Source organism: Danio rerio, chromosome 5 (genome assembly GCF_052040795.2).
Source record: "Danio rerio strain M-AB ecotype USA chromosome 5, GRCz13ab, whole genome shotgun sequence".
Taxonomy (NCBI): domain Eukaryota; kingdom Metazoa; phylum Chordata; class Actinopteri; order Cypriniformes; family Danionidae; genus Danio; species Danio rerio.
This window is the reverse complement of record NC_141025.1, coordinates 64,165,001-64,184,712: the sequence shown is the minus strand read 5'-3', so window position 1 is coordinate 64,184,712 and position 19,712 is coordinate 64,165,001. Positions and strand designations below refer to the sequence as shown.

The 19,712-nt window shown below is 35.6% G+C and overlaps 1 protein-coding gene across 1 annotated transcript in view; it reads left to right on the top strand.

Annotated features, from left to right (window-relative positions):
- The window catches only part of sik2a (salt-inducible kinase 2a), a 75,367-nt gene that overhangs the window by 43,192 nt on the left and 12,463 nt on the right, over window positions 1-19,712 (top strand). Inside the window, 5 exon segments of the mRNA NM_001327944.2 lie at window positions 309-433; window positions 2,898-3,021; window positions 3,131-3,357; window positions 4,481-4,633; window positions 6,514-6,672. Of these exon segments, the coding sequence (NP_001314873.2) occupies window positions 309-433; window positions 2,898-3,021; window positions 3,131-3,357; window positions 4,481-4,633; window positions 6,514-6,672 (788 nt within the window).

Here is a 19,712-nt window from a genome sequence, read left to right as displayed (position 1 = left end):
TGGAGAGAGGAACGTGCATTTGCTCCACTCCAGGCTTTGATCACAAAATTTTTTTCCTCCTCAGCAGGCTGAATACACTTCTTTTCTTAATTTAAGACCTATTCAAACTAAAATTAAGACATTTATTACACTATTTGAGAAATGCCTATATTTACAGCATTAAAATTAGGAAAAGAGCATGAAAAAAAATTAAGAACAAGCGGAACACTGTAATTGACGGAAATCCGTCAATGACTCGCTCCAATTGACGGAAATCCGTCGTAACGACGGAGAACTTTAATCCCTGTGATTCTTCCATTCTGTTGCAGATTTTGGCTTTGGGAACTTTTTCCGTCCAGGGGAACCCCTGACAACTTGGTGCGGCAGCCCCCCTTATGCAGCTCCAGAGGTGTTTGAGGGGCAACAGTATGAGGGTCCACAATTGGATATCTGGGTAAGAGCATTCTTGTAGTAATAAAGTTTTTTTTTGGGGGGGGGGGGGGGGGGGGGCATTTTATTATGAATATATCATATTTAGCATGTAGAGCAGGGGTGTCAAAGAAGCTTTGTTGTGATAAAGCTATGACTTAAAAAATATATTTAATTTTATCAATATTACAATACACACCGCTACATCAAGGGTGCAGGGGTGTAATCTCAGAGCCTGGAGGGCCAGAGCCTTGCACAGTTTAGCTCCAACCCTGCTTCAACACATCTAGCTGTTGGTTTCAAACAAGCCTGAAAAACTCAATTAGTGTGATCCAGTGTGTTTAATTAGGGTTGGAACTAAGCTGTGCAGAGCTGCGGCCCTCCAGGCTGTGAGTTTAACACCCCTGCACCCCTGACGTAGAGCCATGTATGGTAACTTTGATTGACATTGATTTAAAAAAAAAAGGATATATAAAGTCACAGCTTTAACCCTATACACATACAGGAGCTCACTCATGTAAATCACTTTATACTATAAAAGTTTGGTTAAAATGGAAACAACTTGTGAATTGTTCTTTTAAAAAATCAGGTTCTAGGCATGAGACGATAACCATTTTCAAGGTTTACCATGGTTTGGAAAGTCAAGGTTTTAAAACCGGCAAAACTGTATGTTATACCATTCCTACAGTACTGTTTATGTACAGTTTTTTATTATTATTTATCTACATGTTTTTTCCAACTATTTTATGTAGTTTTTTTAGGGCAACAGTATCTTTAGCTGAAAAGGACCCTCTACATTAAAAGCTACTGTTCTAAAATGTTTTAAATGTTTCTTAAAATAAAAAATTATTGTGTTCAATGGGGGAAATGTTTTTTTTTTTTACCCAGACATTTAAAAACAACATATGAAAATGCTATTTATATTAAGAATAGGGCAATTGTTTTTGCCCAAACTGATTATTTGAAATTATTTGTTTTCGTTTTTTTGATTGAAAGTTTAAAACTAAAAGTGCAATCCATAATGAAAGGCAGTTTTGGACAAGGGCTGATATAAAACCATCATATAAATCAGTCATATAAAGCCATATGTGCTGTATAATAAAACTGAACTGTTTGATTGTTTGTATTATTGCAAAATGTAAAGTAATTATCATTAAACTCTAAACTGCTAAATGCAACTACACTACCTGTCAAAAGTCCTGTCGACGATCCCAGTTGTCAGAGCAACACTTAATAACTTGACTTAGTTGATCATTTGGAAAAGTGTGAGAAGTTGATTTTTTTCAGATGAATCATCTGTTTAACTGCATCTCAATCATCACAAATACTGCAGAAGACCTATCGGAACCCGCATGGACCCAAGATTCTCACAGATATCAGTCAAATATGGTGAAGGAAAAATTATGGTTTGGGGTTACATTCAGTATGGGGGTGTGCGAAAGAGTGGATGGCAACATCAACAGCCTGAGGTATCAAGACATTTGTGCTTCCCATTACATTACAAACCACAGGAGAGGGCAAACTCTTCAGCAGGAGAACTCTCCTTCTCATACTTCAGCCTCCACATCAAAGTTCCTGAAAGCAAAGAAGGTCAGGGTGCTCCAGGATTGGCCACCCTAGTCACCAGGCATGAACATAATTGAGCATGTCTGTGGTAAAATGAAGGAGACATTGAAGATGGAGTCCTGCAAGAACGTTTACTTTGCCATTTCAGATGACTTTGTTAATAAGTTGTTTGAGTCATTGCAGAGATGTATAGATGCAGTCCTCCAAGCTCATGGGAGTCATACACAATATTCTTTTTCCACTGCACCATGACTTTATATTCCTTACTGTACATTATTTCTGTTAAGTGACAAAACTTTTGTCTAAACGAAGTCAGACCTTATTGACCTAATGAAATTAATAAAGAAATGTTCATATTTTATTTTGATAAAATAAGCGTAATCTAGAGGCCTTTGACTTTCATATAAGCCATTTCTGATACCAAATGAGCAACTAGAAGTCAAGTTATTATTTTTTGTTCCTAAAACTTGGATAGGCAACAAGACTTTTGTCAGGTAGTGTATACGGCATGAGGATAAAAAGATATTCTAAACATTAACATCATGATTTTCTGTAAAACCGCTTTGCAACAATGTGTATTATGAAATGTGCAATACAAATAAGTTTGAATTGAAACGATTTCTTTTTTAAGCAGGTTCTCATGCAGGTTGTTTTGCTGTTTGATACATGTATTCATAATCTTATTTTGGAATGTCAGATTAATATGTATTCACTCTAGACAGCTGACAAAAGTCTTGCCAGTTTTTGGTTGTTTTCTGTCAGTTAGTACAGAGAGTTGCATCAGCAACTAATGGCAGTTCAACTGATTGAAAATATAATTATTATTTCCGGTATTGTGTGTGGGTGGTCATTTATGTCAGTTCCTAGGCAGAGTTTTATGTTTAAGGATTGATTTTCTGTCCGTGTGTATGTGTGTCATGCAGAGTATGGGGGTGGTTTTGTACGTGTTAGTGTGCGGCGCTCTTCCATTTGATGGCCCTAGCCTTCCTGTCCTCAGACAGAGGGTCCTTGAGGGTCGTTTCCGCATCCCATACTTCATGAGCGAGGGTGAGCAAATCACAGTACCACAATTTCATGACTGTTCACACAATTCTAAAGTTGCTATGAAGGCAATAGTCATTTAATAGCCACCCTGTGTCACAAATTCCCCTTTCAGACTGCGAGCACCTGATCAGGAAGATGTTGGTTCTAGATCCAGCCAGGCGTTTGTCTCTGAGTCAGATTAAAGAGCATCGCTGGATGGTGCAGGAGGTCCCGTCCCAGCGGCCTGTGCTCTACAGACAGGGTTTGCCCTGTGAAAGTAAATCAGGTTTGGGGGAGCACAGTGAGCAGGTGCTTCGCCTCATGCACAGCCTGGGAATTGACCAGCAGAAAACCATGGAGGTCAGTTGATCAGCTTTAACTTAGTTGGCTCAATTCCTGAATTTTAGCTGCTTTTGAATTAAAGCTGCAAAGAGGATATAGAACTGTTATCATCTTTTGAGATTAGCTAAGTAAAATTAAACTGCAAAGTGGTAAGTCTTAACGGGTTTTTGTTGTATTTGATAACATCTGTCAGTGTTGGAATAGGATAATAGTTCAGACAGGATCTATAACACACTTCTGTAAGAAACAAACTATACAAAGCATTATTAAATGCAGGACAGGCTGCAGAATCAAACAACTCCATTCATTCATTTTCTTTTCGGCTTAATCAACAAAAACAACCAAATTAAAGGAGCATTAAATAAGTCATGATAAGTAACTTTATCAGACAAAATGTGAAACAATAACAGTAATCATAGCAACAAATGAGAACATATGTTTACAAAAAGGTGTATTAAAAATGATCTTGTTTTTCCTTTTGTTGTAAGATTATTTTTCTTACCCCACTGGCAGATTATTTAGCTTGTTTAAAGGGAAAACTAACTTTAATTTGGCATATTATTTCTTAAATACAATATAAAAAACAGAACAAGACAAAAAAATCTAAGAAAAGCATTTTTGCTGGAATGGATGGATGGATGGATGGATGGATGGATGGATGGATGGATGGATGGATGGATGGATGGATGGATGGATGGATGGATAGGTGTATGAAAGGATGGATGGATGGATGGATGGATGGATGGATGGATGAAAAGATGGATGGGTGGATGAAAGGATGGATGGATGGATGGATGGATTGATGGATGGATGAAAGGATGGATGAAAGGATGGATGGATGAAAGGATGGATGGATGGATGAAAGGATGGATGGATGGATGGTGATGGATGGATAAATTGGATAGATAGATTAAATTGAAATGTCCTGTGGATGAGGCCAGCTGAATCCTTCAGTTGTGAACTCTTCATTTTATTTGTTTGTTTGTTTCTAAAAATAATTTCTCCCCAGAACTGCAAATTTGATTTTCCCTGAGAGCAGCCTTTCAGATTATTTTCAAAACGTCCTTGTAAAAACTCAACATTGCTGCTGTTCTCTTTCCGCTCTCTCTCTCTTCAAAAACTCTCGTCTCTCCCGTCACAGTCTCTTCAGAACAAAAGCTATAACCACTTTGCTGCTATCTACTACCTGCTGGTGGAGCGGTTGAAGGCGCATCGCAGCAGTTTCCCTGTGGAACAGCGTTTGCACGCCAGCCAGCGCCGCCCCAGCACCGTCGCCGAGCAGACTGTTGTCAAGGTAACCCCATCTGTGAAGTCTACCCAGACATATTGAAACGGCGTTAGTATAAAAATGTAAATATTGGAATCTAGAGGAATAAAATCTGTAATCCAGCCATCAATCGCTCAGTTTAACTTCCACGACCACATGCTGGGGGTTCATTGCTTGTATACTGAGAGACCTTTAAGGAGAACTTTTTAGATGACAAAATCCTGCAGTATGAGATTGTAATTCCATGGTGCTATGATATACAGTTGAAGTCAGAATTATTATCTCTCCTGAATTATTAGCCCCTGCTGCATATTTTTTTCCTCAATTTTTGTTTACATAATAGTTTTAATAACTCATTTCTAATAACTGATGTATTTTACCTTAGCCATGATGACAGTAAATAATATTTGACTATATATTTTTCTAGATTCTAGTATTCAGCTTAAAGTGACATTTAAAGGCTTAACTGGGGTAACTGGGCAGGTTTATTCTGTAGACAATCAAAAAAAAATCCTTAAGGGGGCAAATAATTTTGACCTTAAAATGTTTTTTTTTAAATTTAAAACCGTTTTTATTCTAGGCAAAATAGAACAAATTAGACTTTCTGTATAAAATATTATAGGAAATACTGTGAAAAAGTCCTCGCTCTGTTAAACATCATTCCGAGTCCCGAAGGCTGTCTTTTTTCTGCTAAAAAGCATATGCTGTTACAGTCAATGAAAGACCAGATTTGTATTTAATAGAAAGTTGATGTTTTTTCTTGTCGTTTTTTTATCAGAATAAATTAAGAGAAATGTTTGGAGTTTTTTTTTTTTTTTTTTTTTTTTTTTTTATATAAGTTTTAATTTAAGTGACATCAATAACCAAGTGGTATGTTGTCCACAATGAGTTTACTCAATTTAAGCCAGTGGGGCCAGCAGTCATTGTCACTGTGTATACCTACCATGAGAATTAATGCAAATTAATGCCGCTTATTTATTTATTTATTTATTTATTTATTTAAATTGATTATTAAATAGTATACACTATGATAAATTAACAAAGCAAGAAAGAATGAGGATAAATAAAGGTGTATGTTAGTGTGTTTTAAAGTGTGTATTTGCATGTTTGGAGATGGGTAAAGAAATCTATTGTCTTTAGTTTTGCTGGCTTTTTTTTTTGCACACACAAAAACAATTCAGATGCAGTTGAAGTCAGAATTATTAAACCCCCTGAATTATTAGCTGACCTGTTTATTTTTTACCCAATTTCCGTTTAACAGATAGCAGACTTTTCAACACATTTCTAAACATAATAGTTTTATTAACTCATTTCTAATAACTGATTTATTTTATCTTTGCCATGATGATAGTAAATTATATTTTACTAGATATTTTTAAGACACTTCTATACAGCTTAAAGTGACATTTAAAGGCTTAACTAGGTTAATTAGGTTAACTAGGCAGGTTAGGGGAATTAGTCAAGTTGTTGTATAACGATGGTTTGTTCTGTAGACTGTCGAAAAAATATAGCTTAAAGGGGCTAATAATTTTGACCATAAAATGTTTTTTTTATTATTATTAAAAACTGCTTTTATTCTAGCCAAAATAAAACAAATAAGACCTGGAACGCATGCTATAGATCAAAGCCTGACATGGCTGCTAGCCATGACATGAAAACTGGCCCAAAGACTGGCCATAGGACATAAAAATTCAGACCCGGACAGGCTCATGTTCAAATGCAGGGCTCTAATAATCACCTTATGGTAGTAATAGTCAAATGAGATAAAGTACTTAAATCATTGCACCATCCAAATAACAGTAACAATGATTTAAATAGTAATTAATATTTTTTTATTTTATATGAGTGCTATCTTATTTCACTAACAGTTATATTTACTGTACTGTGATATTCTTATGTGCCTACAGACAATTGCGGTTCCCTCTCAAGCAGGCGTCCCCCCTCAGGCAGCGCGTCAACTGCGTTCACCTGTTTTGCTGCAGTCCACCGCAGAAACCTTTACCTTCCCACAAAGCCCTGCTTCCCCAGATCAGACGCTCATGGAGGAAGACGTGGCTACTCCTAAGGTCAGTTACGGTCAAAACAAGGAGTTATTAAATGGATTCTTCCTGCACAGAGAGGAATCTCTCATTCTCCTTTCGGGCTTGAGGCTGTATTTCATAAGCTCTGCCTGCATGTTTTAAATAGCAGCGTTACTCATTGGCGCTGCTGTATGACGGCAGTAAGAGCTTTTGTCTGCGGCGTGTGAAGTTCCTCTGCCTGCGTGTCAGCCTGATCTCCTCCTCATTACTCACCCGCAGAATCGCAGCAGCCTCCTAAAATAACACCTGCATATATATTTATTAATAATACAAAAAAAATAAAAAGCGCTCTATGATTTGAGCGCCGGGTGTCAACGCTGGGGCTTTGCGTCAGTGTAGGTTTCTCAAGTGCTTCTTGCTTCTCATTCATAAATGAATGAGTCAGAACAGAGGCAGCAGAATTGATATGATATCTGAGGCCAGGCGATACGGCATGTACTGCACAACACCAGGAATGTGTCAAATGGCAGAGATTTTTTTCTACCATTTATGCCGTGGAAGAGTGTGTGGCCCTCAGAGGTGTTCATACTTAAGAGCCATGAAGGAATGTGACACATTGAAATGTGTGTTTTGTGGTATTTAATCCATGTCAAGTAGCTTTGAGGCCACATACAGTCTAAACTATTAGCCCCCCTGTAAATTTTCCCCAATTTCTGTTTAACAGAGAGAAGATTTTTTTTTTTTTCAACTAATTTCTAAACATAATTTTTAATAACCATATTTATTATTATTATTAATATTATTATTATTATTATTATTATTATTACAATATTTAAGAATAATAATTTAATTTCTAATAACTGACTTGGTCATTATGACAGATCATGTTTACTAGATATTAAAGGGCCTGCTTAAACGGCAGTTTAAAGGCTTAACTAGATTAGAGTAATTAGGCAAGTATGAACACCTCTGAGGGCCACACACTCTTCCACGACATAAATGGTAGAAAAAAATCTCTGCCATTTGACATTAGACAAAGTTAGAGTAATTAGGCAAATCATTGTATTGTATTAACAGTTGTTTTTACTGTTGACATTAGAAGAAAATATATGGGGCTTAATGGGACAAATAACACTGACCTTAAAATGGTTTTAAAAACTGCTTTAATTCTAGCTGAAATAAAACAAAAAAGAATTTCTTCAGAAGATAAAATATTATCAGACATACTGTGATAAATTCCTTGCTCTGTTAAATGTCTTTTGGAAAATATTTGAAAAAGGAAAAAGAAATTACAGGAGGGCTAATTATTGTAATGTCGTTTATAATATCAATTATCATTAAATATGCAGTTATTTCACTTAATTCATGCAATAATTGCAATACTACAACAATAAAATTAACAGCTGGATAATGTACTTATTTTTTTCCTTAAAGGTGTGGTCCAAAGTGTATTTTTTAACGATTGGTTGTGAAAACGACTGTCATTTCCTAGTTCCTCCGAAAGGCCTGCCCTCAAGAAGCTCTGATTGGTCAGCTAACATAATGTGCTGTAATTCACGGATCAACTCTACGTTACCAGGAAAAGCGTAACGCCCCTACAAGCATGTGCTTTTGCATGTAGAGTAGTGCCTTAGTTCAGTCTGAGTACCTGTTAGCCATATCAGACAGAAAATAAAGAGGTCACAGCTGAACCTCATGCATGCTCTCTAAAATAAAACCTAACTAGTGTCTTTCACATGTATATTCGCAAAGCATGTGCAAGTAATATGAAATGTTCACATATCTTTTGCGAGTTCCTTATTTAAGATGTAGAACGCAAAGCGAGTGCATAGAGAGACACTGCGGCGCTGCTGAAGATTTTGGTGTTTACAGGGTTTTGACAGATGAATATAGATTTGTAGCTAAATTGTTAACGGTGCCAAACTGCATTTCCCATTGTTTACATATTTGTTTTACGTCCTCGCTACAACTTACCGGTAGCGCTAGAAACTATGCATGTAATAAATCAATTTCAACAAATAAAAAATACTTACAGGTTTTGGCGCTCAATCCACATCTTTTGCTATTATGGTTGGAGCTGCTCCTTCTTTGAGGAGTTTTTAGCTAAATCTAGGACTGAACTGGGAGAGATTCTGGAAGCTGTGCTTTGCCAAATGCTAGGTTATATATTTTTATAATTTACTGGAATAAAATTAAAATTAAATTGTAAGCTCTTCTCTCTTTGTGTCATGTCAGAACAAGGTCTTTGGAATGTGTCATTTTAGCGTTCTTTGCTACATTACAGCATTGCAGCACCTCTTGCCATGCCCCTTCGCTGTGCTGGGTGTATGCATGTGGGGATGCACATAACCTGTAGCGTTTGTGATCTCACTAACTCGGATGTAATTTTTTTGTAGTCCTCAAAATTTGTTCGCTGTAGGCTTTGCTGAGCTAACTTTGCAAAAGCCAATGTCTTTCTTTGCATTGAACTTTGAATGTATTACATTCAGATATGTTGTTTATATTCACACAGCTACATTACACATCAACTAAAGTTTAAATATGATATCGTAGTGGACCACCCCCTTAAATGTTCAATGAAATGAACTTACTTCATTTCATTTAATTAAAGTAAAATAAAAATTATGCATTGTCCAAATAATTAATATAATTGTAATTATTAAAAACTATCAGGATTCTATCAGGGTGGAGAACTTATGATGATCTTCATACTTATGACAATATGAAGACTTCAGATGCAAAAAAAAAGCATTTTTCTCAGGTTCCTGTGTGTAGATTTGGTTTTCACATGTATGGCAAAAACAACGGTTCTTTTCATTCTTTTTAAAGTTTAAATACTAAACATAAACATATGAGGCTAACTAAAAAGTCATTTTAGAAAAATACTTTTCAGAGTCATCTGAGCTCATCGTATAAACCATTTTTTAAAGAATTTCAAGAATAAAAACTATTATGCAATATAATAACACTCCATGTCATAGGATTTTTGATCATGTGGCCCACCGTTATTGATCATCGCATGAGGAAACGGCCTGCATTTCAGCTCCCTCTTATTTGCAGCCTGTTGTTACAGTAACTCCAGCATGTGAGGTTTGCAGTTACACAACACCATGGCCCTGTTTTTGTAAATGCCCCTGATGTGCCACCATGTGATGAGAACGGGTGCTCACTCCACTCATGGGAAGCGTGACGACAACATTTGTCACCTTCACTGTCGCAAGGCAATCTCCATAGCTACTGCTCCTTTAGCTGACGTGCTGCGTTGACTCATTCTGAAGGGACTCTGTTATGTACCGCGCCGTCCACTAATATTGGCACACTTTATAAATATGAGCAAAGAACACTAAATGTCGGTATTGTTTAAAGGGGTGGTCCACTATATGATATCATATTTTAAACTTTAGTTGATGTGTAATTTAGCTGTGTGAACTGAAACAGCATCTCTGAATGTAAAATGCTCAAAGTTCAATGCAAAGGGAGACCTTGGTATTTACAGTTAGCTTGGCAAAGTCTACAATGAACGAATTTTGGGGACTACAAAAAAATACTTCCGGGTCTTGTGAGATCACAAAAGTACTTTTACCGTGCACACACACTGCGCAATTAAGGGGTGTGGCCAGAGGCACTGTAACATTACAGCAGAGAGAGAAAATGCCATCCTGCTATTTCCACAGAGATTCTCTGTTTCTGTATTTGGGCTTCCAAATACAGAAGCCCAACCTAATTGTATGTTACATAAGAAATCATGATGAGAGTGAGTATAGGTTGCTTTTAAAAAGTTTTGCTGACTGGTGTGAAACAAATTGTCTTAAATTAAACACTAATAAAACCAAAGAAATTATTGTTGATTTTAGTAGACATCCATCACAAGCTGTGCCAGTAATTATACACGAGTCCGAAATTGAGATTGTTTCATCATAAAGGTGCCTGAGTGTATATTTGAGCAACAAGCTCGATTGGTCTGAAAATACAACTCAGGTGTTTAAGAAGGGTCATTCATTTATTAAGACGACTGAGGTCCTTTGGTGTTTGTCAGACACTGTTAAAATTATTTTATGATTCTGTGGTGTCTTCTGTGATTCTGTATGCTGTAACCTGCTGGGGAGGGGGACTGTTGGAAAAGGAGAAAAACAAATTAAATAAGCATTTAAAAAGGTCAGGTTCTTTTGTGGGATGTGCACTACCTACCATAGAAGAGATTGCACATGATCGAATGCTGGACAAATTTGGTCAGTATAATGAACCATGATAGTCATACCCTTTTTGAAACAGCCCAAGCGTGTGCAAGCTCTTTTAGTACAAGATTAATTCAACCTCGCTGTTGCAGAGAAAGATACAGGAAGTCTTTTTTTTACCAACAGTGATCAGATTGTATAACCAAAGTCATACCAGATGAATTGTGCTGAACTGAATTAGATATTAGATATGGACAAGTGTTTACTCGTTGTATTTGGAACCAAAGTGTGCAGTATGAAATGTAATTTTATTATTGTTTTTATATGTATATGTAACTTATTTATCTATTTTTAGGATAAAGAGTTCTGCTGTGACATGTGATTTTCCCTTTGGGAAATAATGAAGTCAAAGTCTCAGTTCCAAAGGACACAACACAAAGACAGATGTGCTTACAGTTCAATATTAATTATGTTCCAGAGAATTATAAAATACATAGCAAGCATGATTTGGCAAAACAGCTTCCAAAATCTGTCCTAGTTCATTGCTGGATTCGGTTAAAATCTCCTCAAAGGAGCAGCAACAAGCAGACGCTGTGAACTCTGAGCCACGACCTATAAGTGTTTTTATTTGTTAAAATTGATTATGACATGCACAGTGCCTTAACGGTATGTTGTAGCAAAGATGTAAACAACGGGAAATGCTGTTGACCACTGCTAACGATTTAGCTACAAATCCATATTTATCAGTCAAACTGCTATAAACACACACACACACACACACACACTTTGCCGGCGCATGCAGCCTCTCTCTCTCTATGCGTGTGCACGACTTTGCATTGTTTCTCTATATAGGCAGCTTTTCCATTTTTTTTCCATCTCAGATAATAAAGTTGCAAAAGATATGTGAATGATTCATGTTACTTACACAGGCATATTCCGGATATGTGTAAAAGACGTCATGTAACGCGTTGATTTTAAAAAATACAGGAGAGCTCCCCTAACTGGTGTGTAGCAGCAAAAAAATCAATCAAGGCTCATACAGGTCGCATCCCACATCTTGTGCTTTATTCTTCTGTCAGCAGCGTCACCACAGAAAATAACTTAATTCAAGCATCAGAGAAAAAGAAAAATAAACGTCGCTCCCGCACACATGCGCTTCTTGTGTTACAGATAGTTCATAGTATACACACGCACACACAAACACACACACACTCTCTCTTAAAGGAGCCGCACCCCATTTTCACTCGTTACAGACACTTGTCATATGTTATTTTAGAGAGGGAGCATGAGGTTGACTGACTGTTTACACAAAACGTGCGTGCTTGTATGGACGTGATGTGGAGAAGATCCGCGAATCGCAGCACATTATGACACAAGACCAATCAGAGTCACTCGAGGGTGGGTCTTTCAGAAGAACTAGGAAATGTATCAGTTTATTTACAGCTACTCAGTTATCATGAAAATGACTAAGTGAGATTTATTTAAAAAAAAATAACATGATTTCCTTTAAGTGAAACATGAGCAGCACACATTGCTTTGCATCCTATTAACACAACCAAGCCTTAAAATTACATTCTGGACCACCCCTTTAAAAATGTGTGCAAGAGAAAACAATCCAAATAATATGTAGTGATGTAGGCAATATTAAACAATGTCGGATTGAAGTTTTGAAGACTTTCTGAACCCAAGATGCAGCTAACTTCTGCAATTTACCAACCATGGAGAAAATGTTTGAGATTTTTGATTACTAAAGCATTCACTTAACAGTGCAGTGGGATAAAATATGCACGCACAATGTCTACAAATAAAAAAAAAAATTAATAACATTACATTAAAAGTTCTAATTTACAAATATATACAATACTATTTAGACTAAGAAATGACACGGCCACAGATTAAAAGATAAGCGTGAATCAAAAATGGAAACACATTCAAAATTATACTATACTAAATTGAAAGTTAAAAGTTTTCTAAATTAAAAAAAAAGTCTCGTTTCCCCTTTTTACCCTTCAAAACAATGCCTTTAGAATTTCATTTAAATCACTCCAGACTTCCCAGCATTGTCATTGGTGCAGTGATGGAGATTGATAGCTGCTCCTCTAGCCAATCAGTCTGTGTTTTTAGTGTACTGTAATGAGGCAAGTCAATTGCATTCAAATAATCCAAAGGGTAAACAGGCAAAAGGTCATAGCAAGTGGCAAAATAAACAAACATATACAAACAATGGTCAAAGCACGGCTAGACAATCCAGGAAACGGTTAGAAATGTTCACTACAGTGAAACAAGACTCAGCATGGATGTGTGTGAGTGGTGTGTAAATAGTCCAAGTGATCTGTTCTGATCAGCTTCAGCTGTGTGTGTGTAACTGAATCAGATGTATGACTGAAGAGCATAATGGGATTTGTAGTTAAGTACTATGACAGGGAGTGTTTTCCAGCAGTCTCCAAGTGCAACACTGCTGGTGGTCATAGCAGGTACAGATGTTTATTAAATTTATTGCAATTTTCCTTTGTATTGCATTTAAAGTCGGCATGACATGAAAGTGTAGATTGGCCTTTTTTCCGCTATCGTGAAGTTTGTCCACCTGAAATGGTTTCTGAAATGAGAAAAAAAATGTAGAGCGGTGCATGATTTCCTCCTTTTGCATTGGATTGTTGGAAGATGGGCATTGCTAACAAAATAGAGGAAAATTGGAAAATGGACAAGCACTGAAAGCCCCACCCCAAAGGCGTTCCATGTGAGATTGTGAGGGTAAAAAAATTACTATATAAACAATATCACACTCTTAGCAATGCAATATGGCTGTATATCAGCACTGGTTTGGCACTAAGGCACGAACCCTCAGGCCGAGTTCCTTAGTTTTCCACCAGTGACTATATACAGCCATACTGCAATGCTACGAGTGTGACATGCGTTTATACAACAGTTTGCCGACATTATCATGATTATTAAAAAAATCAGAGAGAGCCTCATAGAAATCCTTTTGTATGAGAAACTACTTTCTTCCACCATTTACATCTGCAGCTGAAGTCAGAACAGCAGAAACCATTACTAATTTGCCATAGAGCTAGTGTTTGAATGATTCTCTAGTGTAATGTCTAAAGTGATGACAAAAAAAGGTGATTTTGCTGATATTTTAGGATTGTAAGGCTGAACTGAATAAAATGCAATTAGTCTACAGAGATTTCCCAGTATTGCTCTGTTGCAATCGAAATATCACAGTAATACACCCTGTTAAGCCAAAGCAGCACAAACACTACCAGATTACTGTTGTGCTAATGAATGCCGACGCTCTGAAATTATAATAATTTAAAATAGGCATTATCCTTATAAATAAATTGCATAGATGCAATCTAAACAAGTACATTCTCACCTAAAAAGCCTCAAAAGCATTATGTTGCCCAACAGCTGCAATTTGTCAAACTGTAGTGAGTTTATTCATCTGCTGTCACTCTAAGTGGGTGAAGTAATACAGAAGGGTGAGGAGGCTGTACAAGTTCTGATATTGCAGAATATTGCACAGCAATCACCAATCAGATTCAAGAACCAGACAGAGCTGTTGTATAAACATAAATAACTACTATATTCAAATAAAAGTAAGAAGAGGACATTTTGATTTAATGCTGACTTTAAGGCTATATAATGCATGCATAACCCAAATGCTATTCTTAAATATTCCTAGGGCAATTGACTGTTTACATTTCAATGCTCTAGTACAAAATAGTCAAATTTTGAATAAAAATGCTTTGGATTTAGACTGCAAAAAAGTGTGAATAATGGGAGTTGGAAATTTGACGAGTAAATTCTGGCGCAAAGAACATTACACCAAACTGACCAATCAGCCATCTCCATTATGCTTGCTTTGTTTACTGTTAGTTACTTGGTAACCAATACTACAGTTAGCTGCTCAAACAATATGATGGAAATGCACACAATTCGCAAATAAGTTTTAATTTTTTTGCAAACTTGAAAATATTCACTTCACAATATGATGAAACTTGGCTATTGAGCGCTGCCTGACTGAGTTTGGCCTCATATGAATAATCCTTCCAAAAAGGATGCATTTTAATTATTTCCACATCTTTCTTTGCTCATGTTTATCAAAAGTGTCAATATAAATTGATGGCATTTTAAATACCAGTTCACCCTCCAACGGGTATTTATGTTTACATGCATACAAAAAGAGCAAGTGCTTATTTAGATAAGTGCAAAATCTTGTCCTTGAGTGCACTGTGGGTTGTTGTTGTTGTTTTTGGCAAAGCATAATTTTAATGAACAAATGTAAATGTTTAGTACTAAAGAAAAGGATGTGTGATAAGCCAATCATTCAGCCTCTGTGCCTGTAGAGCTCAACAGATGGCAATCTAGAGATCGCTTCAACATGTTGAGGTCACGCTCTCACAAACTTATTTCAACTGGCTTATTGTAAGTCAGAAAAGCTGCTGGTTGCCTGAGGGCATCTGACTGCAGCATTACATAATTCAAAAAAATTAAACCGATGGCCAGTACATGGAGTTACAGTCATAATCCGTGTTTACAAAATGGCTTTAACATGAGTTTAGGAAATGCAGTGTCCACTATGTTCACCTTATTTACACATTTGCAGAATTTCTTATAACTCATTTCTTAAAATAAAAGCATTTGTGTCATGACAACTCTTTTGAAGTTTTATATTTTGAAGTTTTCTTTAGTTGAGGAATGAATATGAATATGGCAGTGTTGATGTGTTTGGTCTTAGCGGCATAGATCTGCTACACTGCTTATTTTTGGTGCGGAGCAAGTACAAAGACTTGCTACTGGCAGAATATCCCAGACATGCTGTCTGAGAATATAACACACTGCTGCTGCAAACAATAACATCCATGAAACCCCCAACAAAATATGAGAACATGAAGACAAAACAATCAAAACTTATTTCTGCGTATAAACAAAAAGTTGCATTAGCAAACATGCATCTATCCACACCTGAGAAGACTGAGATGAGACAAATTAAACAAACATCCCAAAAACAAGCACATGTATCATCTAAAAAAATAAATAAATCTCTCCATGAGACATGAGACTGCATATTTTACTATCTATGTGTACCTGGGCTACCTTGCAGACCAACTTAGCTCTAAAAACGTATACTATGTGTGTTTGTTACAAAAGATTTCAGGTTGCAGGCTGATAAACAAAGCCAGCAACCACCTGAGCAAGTATAAATGGGAAACATGAATATATCATTGCCATCCTCTGTAAATAAATCTAAATTAATCTTTCAATGAATGTGCCACTTGGAACATGACTAAGCAGTATTATAAAATATAAAGATCCTGATTTTCCCAAGGCTTTTATATTGACAAACCACTAATTATGACTTCACACAGACAACTAATTAAGAGGTTATATTACAGACCTGCAGCACCCAAAATACACAAAATATATTACAGTGACAAACCCACACATTAACAGAACCAAGAAAAGAAGAAGAAACTATGTTTAAAAGTGTCTATATGCTCATTAGTGACTTATTCAAGGGAACCCAAATGGGTGAAAACAAATTCTGGATGCCTTTCTCACTTATGCATGATGCAAAATGATGAGTTATTTAAAGTTTCCTCTATGTAAGGACAAGATCTAAGACTGTGCACAAGCCTCTCACAAGCACACAAACAAGCAAATGATGCTTTCGGATGCAGCTTGAATCAGTCAAACACATTTAGCATGACCTTGTAGTGACTGGATGAGCCATAAATTTGTGCCAACCTTGTAGTATGACCGTATTTAACCCCATTGAAACACGAAGTTATAAACTTTAACCTGTTTCTTCTGTATAAACACAGTTGTGCAAATATTGCCTTATGTTTATAAATGCACAAAAAGATGTTAATATGTAGTTTGACTTAAATCCAGTCTCACTTCAAATAATAAGCAGACAAATAACACAAATATGGAGAGTGAAATATTATCTTCACTTATTATAGATGTTTTATACTATATATATATATATATATATATATATATATATATATATATATATATATATATATATATATATATATATATATATATATACATATATGTATATATATATATACATATATATACATATATATACATATATACATTTATACATATATACACATATATACATATATATACATATATACATTTATACATATATACACATATATACATTTATACATATATATACACATATATACATATATATACACATATATACATATATATATATACACACAAATATACACATATATATATATATATATATATATATATATATATATATATATATATATATATATATATATATATATATATATATACACACACATATATATATATATATATATATATTACAAACGTGGTGCGGATTGCTAGTGCAAACAAATACATTAGTAGTTGAATGATGAGGGAACAGCTATCGCCTTCACATAAGCCTATCCCATCAAATCCAGAGCCTGCACATGCAGTTTCATGACAGAATTCTGTATTTGATAAAGAAAATGTAACAGCATAAATACTGGAAATTTACCTTGCTAAAATAAATTGGTAACACTTTACAATAAGGTTGTATTAGTTAATGCAATTACTAACATAAATAACGAACACTACTTTTATTATTGCTTTTGCTCATGTTAGTTAACCTTAATTTTTGAAAATACAGTTGTTCATTGCTAACTCATTTTAACAAGCATGAATTTGGATGTTAATAATACATTAGTACATGTTGAACTATGAGTAATAAATGCTGTACAAGTATAGTGCTCATAATTAGCTCATGATACTAAATGGATTTACTAATGAAACTTTATTGTAATGAATGAGCAATACACTTTTAAATAGCTAAAATAAGTGCTGGGTAACGGGAGGCATGGTGGCTCAGTGGTTAGCACTGTCGCCTCACAGCAAGAAGGTCGCTGGTTTGAGTCCCGTCTTGGCCATTTGACATTTCTGTGTGGAGTTTGCAAGTTCTTGGCGTGGGTTTCCTCCAGGTGCTCCGGTGTTCCCCACAGTACAAAGACATGCAGGTGAATTGAATAAACTAAATTGTCCGTTGTGTGTGTGTGTGTGTGTGTGTGTGTGTGTGTGTGTGTGTGTGTGTGTGTGTGTGTGTGTGTGTGTGTGCAGCTGGAAGGGTGTGGAACTATGTAAATTTTTTGCTGATATATTTGGCGGTTTATTCCACTGTGGCGACCTCTGAAATACAGACTAAGCTGAAAGAAAATGAATGAATGAGTGCAGGGTAACTATGATTTTTTTTTTTTAAATCATGATTAATCACATTTTAGATCACATTTTTTTTCTAGATAAAAACATTTTTATTTGCAATAAATTTAAAAGAAGTCTAATAAGCACTTTTTATGATATATGTAAAGATATTTAATTCAATTTATCTTTATTTCTATAGTACTTAACATGGAAAAAAGCAGCTTAACATAGAAATTGTGTTAGTCCAAACACAATTGAAATTCAGTTTCGTTCAGTTTAGTGTGATTTCGAATTCACTGCTGAAAGTCCATACACTGAAAAGCAAATCCATCGATGCGCAGCTCCACAAGTCCGAAACCAAGCAAGAAAGTGGTGAGGAACAAAATTTCACCAATTGAAGAAAGTGAAGGAAAAAACCTTGAGAAAAACCAGGCTCAGTTGGGAAACAACATGGAGGTTTTTTATAGCAGTTCCTGTAATTATTAACAGGTTAAATATCTTGTAAGTCTTAAGTTAAACATTAAAATGAAATCTAAAACCAAAGCTATTTGCTGCTGCCAGGGCATTTAGTGATAATTAAGTGAGCATTACTTCAGTGGTTCTCAGTTCCTGTCCTAGCACCATGCTGTTTTCAGATAACCAGCTCAATAGATGAGACCTTCATGCATGCATGACTTCCCTATAGTGTTAACAGGCGCTAAAAAAAATTTTTTTCAGAAAAAAAAAAACTTAATTGAAGGCCTAAAGTTGGACTAATTATGGCATAATTCCTATGAATGTACTTCTAATTAAGCAAAGAATTTCCAATCTAAAAAATACATTTTTTTCATGCTGGAAAAGTACATCAAATGCTGCAATGAGAGTGTCTTGAGCTGAGATTTTGTATTTTTCATTTATAGATGAACTTGCACAGATTAAATGTCCACCTCATAAGTAGCGTTGCGAGTTAACAAAGAGTGTCAATTCTTGGTTATGTGACCCTTAACTAACATCAGAGAACTATGAACATGCAAGTGTTGTTAAAATCTTCATTCATTCATTTTCCTTCGCTTAGTCCCTTTATTCATCAGGGGTCGCCACAGTGGAATGAACCGCCAGCTTATCCAGTATGTGTTTTACACAGCGGATGCACTTCCAGCTGCAACCCATCACTGGGAAACACCCACACTCTCTTACATTCACACTCATACACTACGGCCAATTAAGTTCAGCCAATTCACCTGTATTGCATGTCTTTGGACTGACCAGAGCACCCGGAGGAAACCCACACCAGCATGGGGAGAACATGCAAACTCTACACAGAAATGCCAGTGACCTTCTTGCTGTGAGGAAACAATAAAAAATTTAAATCATTAACTCTGTTATTATTAAAAAATAGGAACTCTTGCTTTTTAGAAAATCTAAAAACTGATCTCTCTCTCTGTGAAAATATCATATTTGCTGATATTTATGTAAAATAAAATGAATTTCGGACACTGATTTTAAGAACAACAGACATATTCTGGAATATGCTTTATTATTTAAAATACACATTACTCTTGTTAATAAAATAACAGCTAATAATGTCAAATTAATAATCTATCTCTTTCATTGAACATAAAAATAAAGTTTTGAATCTTTATGAAATAAAACCTGACATTTTTAAAACTTTAAAGAAATCACAACTCAATTAAATAAAAACAGTAGCCTGTTACT